The sequence below is a fragment of the Aythya fuligula genome, chromosome 2 (assembly GCF_009819795.1).
Source record: "Aythya fuligula isolate bAytFul2 chromosome 2, bAytFul2.pri, whole genome shotgun sequence".
Classification (NCBI taxonomy): domain Eukaryota; kingdom Metazoa; phylum Chordata; class Aves; order Anseriformes; family Anatidae; genus Aythya; species Aythya fuligula.
Window position 1 is genome coordinate 133979020 of NC_045560.1, and position 19372 is coordinate 133998391.

At 39.1% G+C, this 19372-nt stretch overlaps 1 protein-coding gene across 2 annotated transcripts in view; it reads left to right on the forward strand.

Moving 5' to 3' along the window:
• NECAB1 (N-terminal EF-hand calcium binding protein 1) overlaps positions 1 to 16562 on the forward strand; it is a 60633-nt gene extending 44071 nt beyond the window's left edge. Inside the window, exons 6-13 of one of the 2 annotated variants that reach the window (XM_032182049.1) lie at positions 2196 to 2362; positions 4840 to 4952; positions 6294 to 6370; positions 8879 to 8932; positions 10109 to 10221; positions 12336 to 12413; positions 13448 to 13539; positions 15515 to 16562. In XM_032182049.1, coding sequence (XP_032037940.1) covers positions 2196 to 2362; positions 4840 to 4952; positions 6294 to 6370; positions 8879 to 8932; positions 10109 to 10221; positions 12336 to 12413; positions 13448 to 13539; positions 15515 to 15543 — 723 coding nt within the window. In that variant the 3' untranslated portion in view covers positions 15544 to 16562. The remainder of the gene's footprint in view (positions 1 to 2195; positions 2363 to 4839; positions 4953 to 6293; positions 6371 to 8878; positions 8933 to 10108; positions 10222 to 12335; positions 12414 to 13447; positions 13540 to 15514) is intronic. The other variant, XM_032182050.1, reaches the window with a different exon arrangement.
• The last annotated feature ends 2810 nt before the right edge of the window (positions 16563 to 19372 follow it).

The window sequence follows — 19372 nt, forward strand, 5'->3', positions numbered from 1 at the left end:
GAACCAGAACAAAAAGGGATAAATCTTGGTGTATGCATAAACCTGAAGTCAGTCTTATTAAAAATCCATTAAGAGCTTTCACATGCAGGAAAGCATTTCTGAAGTAGTTAGGAAGCAGCCAACTTTAGACAAGTGTTGGCAAGTATTACATAGCTAATGTTTATATCATCCCCCATCAGCAAGGGCCTGCCTGAGCAGTTTGCAAAATGATGTGCATTTAAGCTGTAATTCAGCATGCTGGTGTCTTACTTCCCATGACTACAAGCAGGAAGCTATAAAGAAGTATCTTTAGGGATTACTTTTTGGATACACAAAATTTTAAGACACACTGGTTATCCTCCTCTCCTTGTGATATTGCTTTGATATTTAAAAACTTATAAGAAACGGTCAGTTCTATCATGTTTTGTTCATTTCCAAGCACTGGTGAAAACTGAGAAAATAAACTTAACAGGGATCTCAGCTAAAGGGTTTTCCTTAGCTATTCATACTACACAGATTCACACACCTTGTTCTTACAAGGTGTTCTTTTGGTTGTAGAGTGCGTGCCTCACACCTGATTCATTTGAAGGCAGAAAAAATAAATATAGATGAGTATGAAGGTCCTGGTCACATAAGTAACTGATGGTTCATGGGTGGCTCAACATGTAAGTTTTCTGTAGCAGTCTTGCAGCAAGAACCAGCTTAATAGCCTATATTGTGAATAGAGAGAAGGTGCTTTTGAAGCAATTATCATACAATCTTTTGCTTTACATTTAAATTTCAAAACATCCCATATTTTTGTTCTGATTACAAACATGTACATGCAAAAATCAAACAAATTCAAAGAGAAGTCTAAAAGTCAGAAAAACATTTCAGCTGTAATTCACATTGGGAAGACAAGGGGAGAGCTTAAAATCTGATTCCTTGTGTGATGGAGAGAGCAGCTCTATGAATTTTTCAAAGACATTTTTCTGTTTTAAGCCTGTGTTCAAACATGGAGCTGATTTTGTTGCAGATCTTGATGGGATCAACTGGAACTTTCAAATCAGGGCATGTCTTACACTGGCCCAGAGCAAGACAAATGCTAGATTCATTAATAAGTTTAAAGAAAAGCCCAGATGGGCATCATTGTGCTGAATGTTCTACTGCCTGTAAGCGCTGAGGGAGGAAAACCTGGAAGAATGGGGGAAAAAAAAAAAAAAGAAAAAAAAAAGGAAATTAAAAAAAAAAAAAAAAAAAGAAAGGAAATTGTGAATGAAATCATGGATACAAGGAACCTGGGGAAAGATGTGCAAGGGCTTTAAGTCACAGACTGGTCTGAACTTCTTAGTTCCGCCAGAAATAAAATATCTCTATCAAAGAATAATTACAAGGGCAAAACCTCTATCTAATTATATAAGCAAAATAGGCACAAATATTTTTGAACACATTAAATATACTGAAAATGTAGTTGTACAAAGAAACATTACAGACTGATAAATATAGATACAATAATAAGCAAGTTTCAACTGAAAGAACACTTAGACACATTTCATATAATTATGAAATAAGTAGATATACAGTTTCAAAAATAATTAAGCAAATTACAGGAACAAAAGTCTGTCAAGGACTGCAACATTCAAAAGACACTATTTCTGGCACTGGCAGTCCTTGAGCCAAACTGCTGGTGCTTTTCAAGGCAGCATCCCTCAACACGTGTCCTGCTCAAAGCCTCTTCCCGTAATCAATGGGAGAGAGACAGGCCACTTGACTAGAGAAATGGCTTTTTACAAGAGTCGATGTGAATAAAAATTTTAAATTCACTTCTATAGCTGTCAATCGTATCTTGTTTTTTCCATACTTAAGAAGTAATGTGGTATTGCAATCAACTGGAGTTAGGAAATGTGCAGAAAAGGTAGATTTTTTTTTAGTAGAAACGATGTTGTGGAAGTGTGTACCTGGGCCTCTCTGAGCTTGGGTGGATTCAGCATCCGTACCTGAAAATTCAGAGGTCCTTTCATCCATAAGCATACAGGTTGCCTGTGCAGTTTGCATGTATAAGCACCAAAACATCCAGCTGCCTCCTTTCTGAACTAAACCTGAATCTTTCCTCTCATATTTCTAACAGTAGGCAGATCCTTACCTTTTCCTTTTTTTTCTTCCTTTTTTCTTTTTTTCCTTTTTTCTTTTTTCTTTTCTCTTTTTTTCTTTTTTTCTTTTTTTAATTCAATTTTTAGGACTATCAGGAAGCTTCTAATTTGGAGCAGTTTGTGACTCGCTTTCTTCTGAAGGAGACACTGAACCAGCTTCAGTCCCTCCAGACCTCTCTGGAGTGTGCCATGGAGACCACGGAGGAGCAGACTCGGCAGGAAAGGTCAGCAAACTGCAGTGATGGGCATGAAGGGTGAGTGGGGTCACCACCAACCTCCGAGACCATTTAATGTTTCATCCAGCACCCTGATGTAGGGAATCACCAGAGAAATGAGGATATTTTTTATTCCACAATGGAACTCATTGATAGTAATAGGAGTTTTGCTCAAGTTGAATAGACGGTTTCCACTCTGATCCTATAGTGGGCTGCATGTAGGACTGAGAAACTACTGAGTGAGATCATTTGGTTGCACCCTAGCCTCTGCTCCTTTGACTTCTTGTAAAATCCATTGACTATTTCATATCAAATGCAGAAACCAGAGCAATGCAAGGTGAAGAGCTCTGAAATTACCAACATCATTGACTGCCTCCTTGTTTGCTTCTTCCAGCTTTATATTGTTGTTTTGTTTTTGTTTTTTTTTTCCAATCCTGTTTGCACGACAGTCCCAACATTGAGAAACAGCCAGGGTCTTGCTGTAACATGGGGCCTACAGTATTGGTTTACACCTAAGTCTATAAATTCTCCATCACCTGCGCAATCTATATACAGGTTTAGCTGAATTTAATAGCATCACCTCATAGATGAGAATTTGTAAGGTCAAGGACCACAACATTTTTGAATAGGAACTTGGCTTCATGGATTTGTTTTCCTTGGTATGCTATTGTTTAAGATGATAGGGAAAGCAAAGTACAAACTGTTTTTTCATGGGCAAAGAACTCAGTGCTTTGTATGTTTCAAAACACATAGCTTTTTCTTGGAAATGACATTTTCTTGATTGCTTTGCTGTTGGATATGAGGTTTCTGAAGTACATGGACGACATGCTGGGTGGGGTTTTGTGCTGGCAGCTTGACCACAGGATCAAGCAGGTTTTGGAGGATGGGGGTGTACAGGGTATTGTCGTGGTTTAACCCAGCCGGCAGCTAAACACCACGCAGCCGTTCGCTCACCCTCCCCCCTCCCTCTCTGGGATGGGGGAGAGAAATGGAAAGTGAAGCCCGTGAGTTGAGATAAAGACAGTTTAATAAGACAGGAAAATAATAATAATAATAACAAAAATAATAATAACAATAATAATAATAATAATACAATGGTGATAATAGGAAAGTAATAATAATATGTACAAACAAGTGATGCACAATGCAATTGCTCACCACCCGCTGACCGATGCCCAGCCTAACCCCGAGCAGTCCGGCCCCCCTCCCCTGGCTAGCCACCCTTATATATTGTTTAGCATGACATCAGATGGTATGGAATACCCCTTTGGCTAGTTTGGGTCACCTGTCCTGGGTCTCTCCCCTCCCAGCTCTTACTGCACCCCCAGCCTGCCTGTTGGCAGGAGAGAGCAAAAGGCTGAGATGTCCTTGGCTTGGTATAAGCACTGCTCTGCAACAATTAAAACATCGGGGTGTTATCAGCACTCTTCTCATCCTAAGCCAAAACACAGCATTCCACCAGCTACTAGGAAGAAAATTAATTCTGTTCTAACTGAAACCAGGACAGGTATGCACAGTATAAGTACCCATCTATTCATGTGTACTTCTTTCTAGGCTCCCCACACACTTGGTAGGAGAGAAAGAAGTCTCTAATGGCCAGTTCAGAGCTAGAACTTAACTCTAAACCATCCTCTGCAGTAATCACAGGCTTCTTCTCTGACTTGCCTTTTAGGGTAGCCCCTGTAGAAAAGCTATCTAGAAAAAAGTGTGGGAAGTATCTTTGTAACTTGACCCACTAACTTGGGTGTATAGGATAAGGAGCTGTGATACTTTTGAAGCCAAATATATTCCCCATTTTCTGAGGTAGCAATAGAAAAGCCAGACAGAGTCAGAACTTTAACTACAGCTATTTTGGAGAAAATGGGGTTATTTTCTACTGCAAATGCCTGAGACCTTTTGTAAAATCATCTTTAATTATGCTTAACTTAACTGAGGGGCAAACTGTCTGACCCACTAAGGCACTCCTAAGCTAATTTAAGTCTTCACACTGGGGAACTGCCATAATTTGGCTTACAGTTAAGAGATTTTATCCTGTTCGTGTGCTGCAGCAAGTACCATCCTAAAATATCTCCTTAATATAGTTAAATCTTCTCAATTTAAAGTTCATCTCTCATGTTCAGCTCTTCTTATGATCCCAGTTCCTCTGCAGAGGTGAGAGAAAACTCTTATGAACCACAAGAAGACACTGGGAGACTGGCTCCTCAGACTGGGGAAGAACCACAGGCAGACCTCAAGTTTTCCTTCCCTAAAAGAAAGGTTTAGGACAACATAACCTTCCCTTTTTTTCCCATCTTTAATGCCTAGTGATCTAGTCTAGTCATTAAAGTCATTAAAAACAGAAATGATTATTTGTAGTGAAAATCTGGAAAAGAATTCAGTAGCCTCAGTAGCTCTGTGTCCTTTTTTAATTTAAAGGAGCAGATACAAGGACATTAAAACATACTTCTGAAAACAAAAAGAGGAGACATGCTCTCCCACACACATTACCTTATGAACTGTCCTGTGTTTCTGTGTAGACAAGGCCCAACAAAACCAGAGGTGCTCTCAGTTCAGTGGCCAGGAAAACGCTCAGCTCGAAGGCTGCAAAGGAACAACAGCCTATCGCCAAACAGCCCTCATTTTAACACAGGTAAGGCATATCACATTTTAAATATATACAAAACATATGCATAAACACACAGAGAAAAATATATGTTTATCTTCCTCTCAAAGCTTTAATATAGATGTGCGAACTCATTCAGGTGGTTTACTGGCAGAAACCTTCAATTTAATACAGGAGATATTAGCTCAAACTGTAGGGAAAATAAATGTAGCCAAAGATATGAAGCGAAATATATATATATATATATATGTAAATAGGGGCCAAATTGGGATATTGTTTTGGGGCTGGTGGTTGAGCCAGCATTTCTTAGGTAATATTTATAGCCTGTAGATAAGAGTGAAACAGTGAGGACATAACTTATATGGAAGCAAATTCTCATGGGATGACTTAAATCCCAGCTGAGGGGAACAAATGAGAAACAGAAAAGGAAAATACAAAATCTGAAGGAAAAGAAGTATTTCATTTATTAAATTGTTAAAGGTTATACAAAAAAAAATCTGATACAGCATCTGTGGGATATACTTGAAAATAATCACAGACTCCCAGGGTGGCTGAGGCTGGCCACCCGGTGCCACCCGTGCCGAAGCAGGGACACCCAGAGCAGGGTGCCCAGCACCACGTCCAGGCGGCTGCTGAAGGGTTCCAAGGAGGAGACCCCACAGCCTCTGGGCAGCCTGTGCCAGGGCTCCGTCACCCGCACAGCACAGAAGGGCTCCTGGTGCTCAGGGGAAGCCTCCTGGGGGCCAGGTTGTGCCCAGGGCCTCCTGTCCTGGCACTGGGCACCACTGCACACAGCCTGGCTCCATCCTCCCTGCACCCCCCCCCCCCTCAGGGATTTGCAGACAGTGATGAGATCCCCTGGGCCTCCTCTTCTCCATGCTGAGCAGTCCCAGCTCCTTTCCTTCTAGGAGAGCTGCTCCAGGCCTTTCATCATCTTCATGGCCCTTTGCTGGACTCTCTCCAGTATGTCCAGGTCTCTCTTGTACTGGAGGCCCCCAGAACTGGACACACTGCTGCAGGTGTGGCCTTACCAGTGCTGAGCAGAGGGGCAGGATCACCTCCCTTGACTTGCTTGTGATACTTGGCCTAATGCAGCCCAGGGAAACATCAGCCCAGGGTAACATCAGCATGTAGTTTTCTTTCTGTGTTGGATTTCTACTGTATCTTAAGAAGAAAGAAAATCGTTCATACAGACAAAATCATGCTTTGCCTTAGTTACACCAAAATGAACATTGAAATAATTGCAGCACATTCTTTTGAGAAACAAAATCATTTGCAAGCTAAGTTAAACATTTCTACAAAATAAATGAAGTACTATGTTCCAGCATTTAGTAACACTTTATTCTTTATTATTTATGTTTTTCAAAGGCTGGACTGAGGAAGACAGCCAGTGGATGACCCAGATAAACAGACTCCAGAAGCTGATTGACAGGCTGGAAAAGAAGGTGTGCATTTCTGTTCTTCTGGTTGTTCGCTCACTCTCAGTAAAGATTTATGATGCAATCCTGAAACTACAAATGCTCGTCAATGTCCCAGTGACAATCTTCCCAATCAATAGTGCCTGAAACTTCAACACCACCTAAGTGAGCTAACACTCATTATGTGCCTACATTTTCCTTTTACTTTCTTCATTTCTCTTTCATGAAAGCACAATCTACTAAACATATACAGAACTCATTTTTGGAGCTGACAAATTGTCAAGTGTATTTAATATTGTATGTGCACATACAGTATGTACATAAAGCACACTCCATGCATATAACAGTAATAACACTAATAATACACAAAAACAGCATCCTGGGACAGTTAAGGTCATTGCCTGTGTAACACAGTTTGGAAGAAAATGACTAAAATAATAGATAAAACTCAGGCTTCATGTAAAGCTACAAGATTAACTAATTTTTTTATTTTCTAGATAAAAACAAAAATAACTCATTTTGACAAAACAATATGGCAAATTAAAAAATAAGCATTTTATTTTGCTTTGAGGGATTTTAACCCTTCCTACAAAACACATAACAACTTGAAAATGGAAGCATAGCTTCAAATGAAAAAAAAAATAAAAACATAAATTTTGATCCAAAAGTTTGGGTTTTCTGCATGCTTTCCCTTCCTCAAACTCAACCCAACTCCATAGACAAAGTTTTTTGGATGAATTCAATCAAAATTCTAAAAAAATCTGAAAAAAAATTACTGGACATTTTCATAACTACTTATTCCCCATCCACAAGCCCCACCATGAGAAACTGAGTTCACCACAAGGAATACACCACAGTCTTACCACTGGCAGCTTTTCATACACTTCCCTTTTGCATCACTGCGGACACAACTATTTATAAACATCTGATATCACATTTCTGTATGACTGGAGCATATTGTCGCCTTTACTTATGCTGGAAAGTCTGGCAATGACCCGCCTCTAATCCAATGATACCAAGGCTTCCAATGGCTTGTAAAAGGACGAGTAGCATTAGTCTGTACAGAAAATGTCTATTTAATATCTTTTTTCCACTCATATTTGTTGCTACCTTAGGTTTTAAAATTCAGTTTATGTCTTTGTGTGGTGAGGTTTTTTTGTTGTTTGTTTGTTTGGGGGAGGATAAAGAAGAGCAGGAGAAGAAGCAAGGAAAACTGCCTCTTAAAAGTGCTGTCTAACTCAATCTGTCTTCTGTCAAAGGTGAACTCAACTACGAATAAGTCTCATAAGTCATTTCTTTTCATCAAATTCTAAAGTTATACCGAAAAAATATAATCTCGCTATCTTAAGAGACAGTTTGCAGTACAACTTGAGTCATTCCTTGCTTCTTTTTTCTATAACTTTCCCTAGAAAAAGTTTGCATTGAAAATATAGGAGAACCACAGGAATATGCATTTTCCCTCAGGGACTATCTGAGGTGCCTGCGCTGACAAATGAGCTATCAAAATTCCCCATCACTCCTTGATGTTCTATGCAAGGCCTGCAGGAAGGGTACAGCTGCACAGCAGCTCATGTGTGGCTGCCGCTGCTGGAGTCCCTGTGTCCATCTTAATTCCACCCACCCACCTCTCGGTGGCTTTGCAGCCAGCAGGGGATTTGTGCTGGCAAAATGCCTGCTACCTGAGATAAATCAATCCTCACTCGGCTGTAGGCTCATTTTTTTTAATCTTTGTGACACAAGAAATGTTTGCAAGAAGAAGCGAAGCATCACTAGCACTGATTTTTGCTCCAGCTGCTATTGCAAATAGTTGTGTGTGGGGTTCAGGCACTAGAACATCCATATGTCGCTGGGTTAGCAAGTACTGTGAGTTCCTAGTACAAAAATGTTAATTTTGTGTGCAGTGCTGGATGGTGTTTGCATGAATCACTGACTCATGGAGCACGCACCCAGTTGTGTGTTCAGCCAGCACGCTGCTTCCTCACTAAGGCATCTGTTTGCTGCTGCTCCGTCTGTCCTCAGAGGCTAGGGTATCAGATCAGAAATCTCACCTGAAGCATTGTGAATGTGTTTTCCATGCTAGAAAGTAGTTACTTATAAACAACATACCTAAAGAAGTTTCATCTGTATAAAGTTTTCTGATGATATAATAGGAGCTGAGAGTTTATTTCGAATTACCATCCTTGCTCCTCTCCATGTCACATCTCTCTTCTCTGAAGTCCAACGTACGCTTATGAACAAGGGGATTAGCTACAAATGAAAAGGTACCTGCTCAGCATTATAAAAAAAAAATAATAATAAAAATAAAAATAACTTTACAAACAGCCTGGGTTGAACTTAACCACTGAAACAGACAAGATTCAGCAACGCTTGTGTTTGGCTTACAGCTGATAGAGAAGAAATTTAATTATAATTTCTGGATATATAACAGAAGCTAAGTATTGGAATAGTTTGTTAAAAGCTAGGACTAGAATACATCTGTAGTATTGCAGCATTACACTTACACTTTTTTTTTCTTTCTTTTTATTTGCCTGTAAGGACTTAAAGCTTGAGCCATTTGAAGAAGAAGTTTTGGAAGAAAATGCAAGATCTGTAAGTGTTCTTCAAGATAATAAATGTTTGATTTTCAATGCTAGGTATTGACATGACAATCTCACCTTATCTCTGTTAAAAAAAGAATTCATTTTAGTTAGCAGAATACGTTGTGTAAGAGGCAACAGAATAAAATTTAAAATACCCATGCAAAAATCTTATACTATTTTTTATATTATTTTCAGAGGATACAATCAGACAAAAACTCAGCTTCTGTAAAAAGGAAAAAGGCATCATTAGCAAGATTTACCAGATTTGGCAAAAGAGTCTATGAGATTTAAGCTTCTCTGCTCCTGATCATCTAATACTACATAGATACTTCAAATATAGTACAGTCTCCCTTCCTGCCAAATCTGCCATAGGAAACCTTATCAAGAAAGATGGGAGAGCATCAAGCATAAAGCAATAAACATAAAATCCCAGGATGGCGGAGTCTGGCAGGGCCCTCTGGAGCCACCTGGTGCCACCTGGGCCCAAGCAGGGACACCCAGAGCAGGGTGCCCAGCATCACGTCCACGCGGCTTCTAAAGGTCTCCAAGGAGGAGACCCCACAACTTTGTAACTCTGTGATAAAATAAGGAATTTTATGGATCATCTATTTTGGATATTTTTTCAAATGCATTTGATTTGCATTTTGTTAGGTTCAACGCCCTGAATATAGGAGCGCTAATGTATTTGAATATTTTTGAAATTTCAGACCCAAAAGAGATTATACAATATTGCTAGACAGATTGCTTGTGAAATCCGTGAGACAACAGTATTGAAAATCAAAGCAGAAATGAGTCAAAATGTGTGCAAAAGGTCAAGATGTGCTAATTAGGAAGCACATGGACTTTCTTTATATACTTCATTAGTAAAGTTGACAAGCTTCAGTGGTTGAATCGGTGTGTAAACTACTTACGACAGCTAAATAATAATCACAATTATTCAGAATAAATAGGTCTTCTGTACTGCCAATCCCACAAGCAATTCTGCTTCTCTATTTTAGGTCTAAAACAGGGACTGCAAACTTAAAAGGAACTTCTGAGGGTTTTCTTTGATAATTTCATTTTCTGTTGTTTTGTAGTAGACTTTTCTCAGTTTAAAGTATAAGGAGTTCATAGAATGATATGGCAATATACATAGATATACATATGTTATTTATCTATGTTATTTATTACTTTATTTTTGCACCAGCACATAATGATTGTTCAACGTCAAATGTCAGTGGTAGAAGAGGAAATCGAGGAATTTCGTCTTGCTCTGAAGCAGTACGTGGAGTCTGCTTCTGCTCAGGGCGGCTGCTTGCAGTAAGTACAATTCTACTCTCCTGGGGCCAAACACAGGAATATAATCTATTTTCTTGAATAACCTCTAAGCAGAGATGGATTATTAATGAAGAACCTGTAGTATCTTCTTTCCTGGCTGGTTATGCATGTGTATTAAGACAGAACTTTTCAAAGACACCAAAAATCAGAAAGGGATGTTGAAGCAGATGTGTGAACTTTCATCAGAAGCATAAAATCAATGTTCAAAAACATTGAATCTTGCTGTGAAAAAAATTCCGCTTCTGTGTACAAGCCCCCCGCCAAAGCCATACAGGATATCCCAAAGATACTAGAAAATTTTTAAAGGCTCTGCAGGTTGCCAGTTCACAGCTTCTGGAAGCTCCTAGGGTTTCAGCTTTACTGTATAGAAAACTGTATTTGCCATCCAGCATTTCTGCTCACCTGGTAAGCGAGCAATGTAGCAACTTGTTTGCCACTTCTTTGCTTGGAAGCTTTGAATATCTTTCCCTTAAGGTGTCATTAAAAATAAAATATCATTCATAATAAAGAATGAAAAAAAAATTAAAAAGCAAAATTTTCATTAAAACAAAATGTATTTTTGCTTTGTTCCTTTTAGAATGAACGAAAACATTAGAACTGAGTTAAGAATAAGTTTCAGTGACTCACCACTGTACTGAATTTCTAAATTTAACAGACTTGAGAAAGCTACTAACATACGCATTTCCACTATGTGTACCACTATAACTATGTAGACCACGATGAAATAGATATTTTTATAGTGTGTACACAATATGGTTCCTATATATTCAAAGGCTTCAGTGGCTGCATGCCAGATCCCTAATTTGTGCGTCTTACTGCTACGAGATCATCACACTTACGATGATCGTATCAGTAGTGTTCACACAAACCAGAAAAATAAAAGTTAGCTGAAAGAACAATGATCGACACTCCCCATCCTTCTGAAAATGAACATCCAACAAAACGCTGCAGCGATGCAGACCTGTCAGGGAGAGAGCTTACACCACTTCAGAATACAACTTAATAAACGACGGCAAAAACTTAGTTTCCTTCCGAAGTTTACACGCATTTGGTAAGTCTGCAATGCCACCTACTGGTTGGTTTTGAGTTTATGCTTTTGACATGATTTTTTTTTTTTCCCAACAGTTCTTGATAATTTTTGATATTTTACAATGTACTTTTGCATATAGCAGGAAAAATCTAGTCATTCCTATAAATTCATTACATATTATGGTGTTAAAAATAATCAGAGACCAGTTTTCAAGCACATCAGTAGCAAGATCAGAGAAATCTCGGGTACTCGGAGAAATACATATATATGTTTTTTGTGCTATACATCTAAACACCACGTTGAGTACCCAAATGCATAACTACCCTACATGTAATAAAGCTGATATGTTCAGGATAATAAGCAGGATGATTCTGTGTAGAGGATGAGAAGTATTTCATGGGTCACCTTTTACTCATGATAAATAACCTGAATAACATAAAAACAAGTAAATAATAGCAAAAGTTATTATTTTCATAGTTTATCTTCCATAGACATCTACCTGTCTTATTCTCTGCTGCTATTTGCTTCCAAGGCACCTAGGGTACCCCTCACAGAACAGGGCAAACTTCACAAAGTAAATCCTCAGTGAAGGTGCACAAGTCACTCTCTAAACCTCCTTGAGCTGTTCTCTACATGCAATGGGCTATATTAGTTGATTTGCTTTGAACCACAGTTGTCTGATTAATTTTCTGTATTACTGATTGGCATTGCTTTGGATAAATGACACTAATGGAGCAATATGAAAAATGAGCTTCATAAATGAGTCCATCATTAAAGTTACTAGTTTTAAAGTTAATAAATAAAAAGCCATGAAACTACCCTTTAAAATCTCATGTTGGTTGTTTTGTTTGTTTTTTTGTTTGTGTTTTTTTTTAAAAAAAAAAAAGCTCAGATAATTTGCAGCTTTCTTCTCAAAATTCATGAAGTGTTCAATTGTTGTTTTGTTGTAGTTTTCTTTCAAAAATTCCTGTATTTGATTCATACTCTTGGGGCATGTGGGAAAAGATGCATACATGCAGTAGCTCTGTTACACTTGACTCAATTCGTTCTGCCCTCCATTTCCTAGTGTTTCCATACAGAAACTTCCAAATGATTCCCGCTTCATTGTTTATGAGTTCTGGGAGAACAGCAATGCCTGGAATAGGTAAGTTGTGTGGGTTTTGTTTTGTTTGGTTTAGAGGGAGAGGGAAGGTTTTGAAGGTTAGAGAGCAATTGCGGAAAAGAACTGAATATGAATTAACTACTGCCAATCAATCTCTTGCTGAATATACAACACTTCAGGAGAAAAAAAAAAAAAAAAAAGAGAGAGAAACCACTTTAATTTCTATTATACTGAAGGTCATAGATAAAATCAGCAGAGACACAGCCAGTTCCAGACAGAAAAAGTCTGAAAGTGAATAGAGAAAGGTACAGCATCAGATGGGTAGTAGCTGATCAGAGATGAGTGGGGAAACAACTTCAGCATAGTTCAGTCGTGATAACATGGGATGCAATAGGGGCCAACGAAGGAGTGAGGAGGTGCACCACCACCCTGCAACACATGTGAGCGTATGAGCAATCATTAGGACCTCTGCCCAGGTCTCCCAAACCCACAGCACAAAATCTAATCAGACAGATTCTCAAAATGTGTCTTAGGGACTGAAGGATTAAGTTGTGGTAATCTAAAATCTTACCAGCTGATTTCTAGCCTGCAGCAGGCAGATAGCTAAGAAAATGAGTGGAGACAAAAAGATTTTCCATAACTAATATTAAAAAAATCAAAATAAAAACCAACCCTAAGGTCCTAAATCTGCCCTGTTCTGAAACCAGATGGAGAAGCTTTAGTATCTTCCCTTCTGAACACAGCCCCAGTTCAAGACAGGTAAGGTTACTGTCAGAAAGACTGAAGTAACACAGGTCAACACATTTGGAATAAGGACTGCTATACTGGGTCAAAACCAAGAGGTGAACATCAGAGTAACAGTTAACAGTACAGAAAAAAAATGCGTTTTTAACATAACATGCAAGAATGACATGTTCTTTCATTGCATATAACGTGATCTCCTCTCCCACTGTCATCACTGTCTAACTTTTGGAACACAAAATCTATCTTACGGCATGAATTGTAACAAATCTGATGCACATAAATATATTTAGTCCATTCAAATTTGGTATATTCTCATTTTTACAATGATTTAGCCACCTTCAAACAAATTACAGCAAGACATTCCAGAGAAGTAACGTGGACTTCTTGGAAACTCCAGAGCTCATTACAACAATGCTAGTCCCTGGTAAATATCTTTTTTTTCCCACAATATTTTATTTATTGTATATGAAGAGTTCTGTTATACTAGTGTGTTCCTTGTGCATGTCTACTGCATAATACCACCCTTAGTTGGCTCTGTTTTGTCAAATATGCAAGAGAAAGGGACTCAAATGTTTTTTTTTTTTATTATTATTATTTATTTTAAGCAGAGAGACATAAAATGCATCAGCATGAACGAAACCCACAATGTTTTATTTCATACAGTGCAAGGTATTACAATTGCACATTCTATTTAAGAAAATATCTAGAATATGAAATACTATTGGTGAATAGTAAATAGACCCCATTCAAGATTTTCAGGCAAAAAAATGTCTCTTGATAAAGACTGAGTTTAATCGTATTTACAATGATAGAAGGGAGCCTTAGTTGTTAATAATTGATACTTACTAACCAATTTACTGTACATCTTTCCTGCTATCATAAAGTGGTGAGAAAAACAGAACAAAACAAGCAAAGAAAAAAACTAATTTGGAAAAGCAGAGTGTTAAAGATTTGAGATTATTATTTCCAATGCAAACGAGTGAGCATACAGCATCTTCCTTGTCAGAGAGATGATAGCTAAGAGACACACTGCAGGGCCCTGATTTCCAATATGTCTGACTACAGCCTAAATTAAAAATAATAAAAATCCACATAATTAAAAATAAAAATAAGTATCTAGTCCAATACCTAAGGTTACCTTTATATATAATTAAAAAATGCCAAGAAATTTTCAGAATTCATGAGCCTGCAATTATATGTCAGGGGTTCCTGCAGTAGCAAGGGATTGCACTTAATGAACCAAGAATCCCTTCAAATCTTATGTCTTAGTGGGAAATTACTGGATTTAAGAGAAACTTGGCTATAGGAAAAAATGCAGCACTTTACCACATCTTTGTGTCCAAGAGCCAGACTGGGTATGACCAGGAGTGGTTTGCTTAGCGAAAGGGAAAATCCAATTAATACAAAATAAAATGTATGCATCATTTATAAATTACTAAATACAGAGGTGTCTGAAATTGGATTCAAAAGAGCATCCCCCCTGCCTGCTAAGAAGGATTTCGGTCCCCAGCTCTGCATCCTGCCAGTTGCCATAGAAACTCCATCTCCCAACCTTGGCTCCTTACGGGGTGGCGCAGCGCAGAGTGATGTGCTCACAGCTGTTTTCACAGCTTTGTAGATTATAGATAATGTAGAAGTCTCTGTGGATATCTATAGGATATTTTTGCTTGTTTGTTTGGTGGTGGTGGTGGTGTGGGTTTTTTCTGGGGGTAAGTATTTTCCATACATAAGATATACAAATCATATTTGTATGTGACAGTCAGCATGTGCTTGTGAAGCATCAAATGCTGGCTGCAATGCTACAGGTGGGTTTTATGGAAGAGTTTTAGACACAGTAATCTGGTATCATTGTAAAATCAGGAAGAAAAAACAAAACAACCTGTTCAATGAGTACATAGATAGGCTCTATTCTCCAAACAGATTTACTGTAGCTCAGATGCAACACACCTTTTCATGCATCTTGGTAAGTAAGAACTGACTCAGTTCTACATGACAATCCAAATCTGACTCAACAAAAGCTACAACCCAAGTCTGTACTCCTCTGATTAATCCTAATGAATGCTTACCTGGCTAAGAATGACTCAGGAAGACGTGTGCTTTCAGGACTGTTAGATCCTAAAGCAAATTTATTTACTGTCAGTTAATAGGAACCATGACCTATTATAATCATCTGCACACCTGTTAATTGATGAAGTTGCTTCAGGCCAATCTACTCTTCCTCTGTATGGAGAAGTTTTGTTCTTAAGTATACAGCTATCATAGAGTTGCATATATAATGAACATTTCTTTAACCAGCAGTGACATATACATTACAGCTACTTTATTTAGGATTTTTACTTGAGGTAGAAAAAGAAACACTGCTTATGGAAATAAATAAATGAATTCTTCTCTCTTTTCAGCATCGTGGTGGGTCCTCAACAACAACTAGAAGCTGTGGCTCCAAGTAACGTCAGTCGTGTTGTGTTTTTCATTACAATAACACCAATTTAGCAGTATACAGGTGTGCTAGGTTAGAGATACTTCATGTGATACTGCTCAATATTATGGATGCGATCTTTTCCATTTTAAAATGTGGAAAATAACATGTTTATTGCCTTCTATTGCTGTGGCTAGTTCAGTGAAATAATGCATTGTAAAAACTTAAATAAGACAACTATGCTAAATTGTTTATGGTGTACATTTAGTCCAGACAAGCTATCACAGAAAAGTGCATCTTGATTGGCGTGACCAAGTATTTGTGAATACTTTTAGTCTTGTATTAATAAACAATGGTTACTTAAAGCTGTTGTTTTTTCCTTTTACAGAAGAAACAGGCATAAACATGAACACATATTTTCACAAATGCCTGATGCTTCAGGGAATCTGTAAGTCATTAATTAAGAGAATAAATGTTGGGACAACTTTTTTTTGTTAATACATTCATTCAGGAAATTTTCTGCCCAAGACAAAAAATAAGGCAATGTCATTTTCTTTTCACAGCCCCTATTGCCCCTGCCCTCTCCCCTTCCTCACAAGAGGAAATGTGTGCCTGTCTGCCTAGCTGCTTTGAATCTGCAGATCTAATGTTTCACAGCTGATGTGCTTTGACCCAATGTCTTGAGCATTCTGCAAATCCTTCTGTTAGATCAGCTCCTAACACTGGCACTGCACTGAGAAGTCATTAGAGAAACTGCTACTACAGCACACACAACCACAATCCTGGAAGCAGAAATGTTTTCTTCCCTAACAAGACTTGCTGTTGTCTCTTTGTACCTGTCACTTCTTGGTTTTTGTTCCTGGGCTGGGTGGTGTGTGTACTGCTCAGGTGCCAATCTCACACCTCTGTGACAGGTTGGCAAGCTCTACACACTAAAATACCACTCTCCACTCACCTAGCAGTCCCTGGTTACAAACAGTACCCAAAAATAACTCGAAAGTCACATTCAATAAAATATCTTCTTCCCTGTAGTGTTTCTCCATTTTTATTTCACCTCAGATATCACGCTGACACACGTAATTAAAACTCAGAAATTTAGACTAAAAAGAGGCAATCTTCATTGCACTATGGTTCTGTAATCCAGAAGCTGTGGACTGGACTGAGCCCAAAATTCAGAAAGGTGTCACATTTAGGTACTTGCATGTAACCAAGGCATCTTATCAGTGGTGTTCTAAGTTAAAAATAATTGCCTAAACAAAACCATGTAGTGCAGGTGAGGTTGGGCATCCCGCCTTGCCTCCAGCTCCTAGCTGAGAAGGACACAAGTTTCCTATAGGCTGTGTGTCATATACACCAGCCCCGTGGTGCTCCTTCAGCTATCCTACATGGCTCACAAGGCATAGTTGCCTTTAGGCAACTGAATCAAACCCTTGAGCAACAAAGTCAATGCAGACCAGTTCTCTGAGCAAACATGGGTGTCAGAGAGTGATGGCTACACACCTAAATTTAAGTGTGTGCATTTGATCCAAATTTCAGCTTTAAATCTTCTTACAGCATCTCAGCAAAAGTAAATGTTTCTGAGTCCAAAGCTTTCCCATACTGAATTAGTATCAGCTGCAGCTTTCTTTTCCATCACTTGTTCCTTTAATGACACAGACAATGTTATGTACAGAGATACTGTGTGATCCAGCAAATTTGCTTATCCTGAAAAGGCACTCCAATAGCCATATTACTCTCCAAAATGACAGATCACTCTGATGACAGATCACTGATGAGTTTAAATCTTTCTCCTCTGTAGCAAAGTAAAATTAAAACTACTCATTTTCCTGAAGGTCTGGCTGATTTATTTACCATGCCATGATGTCAGCCTAGTGTACGGCATGGTTTCTTGTCACTACTGATCTAGCAAGAAAGGAAATACAGTGATGCAGGCTCATTTGTTAAGTGAAAACTGACATGGTACACTCAGGCTTGTCATGTTTTTACTTTTCAGTTGTAAGAAATTACCTCCTTAGAACTTCGTGTCAAACAGGTGCTGGAAGAGAGAAAGACACTCGAGTAGGCCACAAGTCCTCCTAATAGAAAGTCTTCATTTGCTTGCTAGCAAACAAACCCTTGAATGAATCATTCACAAGAACAAGTTTGAAAAGTTTCTGTCATTTGAGAGTTTTGAGAGAGCAACAGACAGAAATTACCTTCGATGCATACTGGGGGAAAAGACCCACAGGACTATAAGAGACTACCAGTGATTAAAAATAAACAAACAAACATTCTTTGTAACATTACTTACCCTATCAGGTTTACCTGATAGGTTTTGGTAGCAGGGGGGCTGCAGGGGTGGCCTCTGTGAGCAGAGCCCAGCAGCTGCCTCATGTCAGGTCAGAGCCCGCTCCAGACGGCTCCAAAACCACGGTGGAGCAGGTGGATGTGGCCTGGAGGAGGCTGCGGCCCATGGAGAGCCCCCGCAGGAGCAGGCCCCGGGCCGGAGCTGCAGCCCATGGAGAGAAGCCCACGCAGGAGCAGGGGGCTGGGGGGAGCTGCTGCCTGTGGGGGACCCGTGCTGGAGCAGTTTGCTCTGGGGGGATGGATGGACCCCGTGGGACGGAGCCGTGTGGGAGCAGTGCTTGAAGAGCTGCTGCCTGTGGGCAGCCCTTGCAGGCTCAGTTTGGGAAGGACGGCATCCCGTGGGAGGGAACCCACGTGGAGCAGGGGCAGAGAGGGACCGTGAAGGAGCAGCAGAGATGAAGCATCATGGACTGACCACAGCCCCATTCCCCCGTTCCCCTGCGCCGCTCACTTGTGGGGTGGTCGTAGAAGGGGGTGAATGGGGGGAAGTTGTTTTGAATTTGCTTTTACTTCTCACTGTTCTAGTCTGTTATCAATACATAGTAAATTACATTAATCTTCCTATGCTGTTTTGCCTGTGACAATAACTGGTGAGTCATCTCCCTGCCCTTATCTCAACGCACGCGCTTTTTTTCATCCTATTTCCTACCCTTGTCCTTTTGCAGAGGTGGAGTGAGAGCAGTGTGGTGGAGCTCAGCTACCTGCTGGTATTAAACCAGCACACTTGCAAACAGTACACAAACAGAACATACTTGCAAGCTTATTTTAATTGAACAGTTACTGCTAAATATATATTATATATATTAAAAAAAAAAAAGATGACTAGTTTATTACCATAATTCCATACTTCTAGGAAAAAATCAAGGGTCTATCAAAGTCAACTTGAAAGTCTTCTGCACTGTTGCAGTCACTATTCAACATAATCTGACTTAGCTTCTATTTGCCACAGAGGTTTAAAAATTGCTTTCACCACCCAAAGTATATTACTGCAGGTCTGAATGCAGGTTTCGAAGATGACTACATTTGCACAAAAGAACAATTATTGGTGCTTGTTAACTGAAGGGTACTGTAAAGAAATAAACTAGTGCTATCACTTTTAAATACTGTTCTAATTGAACAAAAATAAATTACAGCATCTGCTATGTTCTGGTATACACTTTACTGACACAAGTGATGAAAACCTGTCTTGTTCCTCAATGCTGCCCATTGCTTCCTCTTTGAAAAGTCAAGAACACTGGGCAATTATTTACAATGAGCTTCAAGAAACACAGTGCTTAGCTAGTTCCTGTGTTCTGACCTGTGGTAAGAACAGTTCTCATTTTAGGGAAACTGTTAGCAACAAGGTACTCCATACCTTGAAAGACTGTGTGCATCCACAGAATATTAAGGCATCTCCTCTGTCAACAGAGAGATTTCAAGTGAAGAGAGAAAGCAACTGAAGTTCTGACAAAAAGGAAAAAAGATAAAAGAAAAAAGAAAAAAAGAAGACTGTATA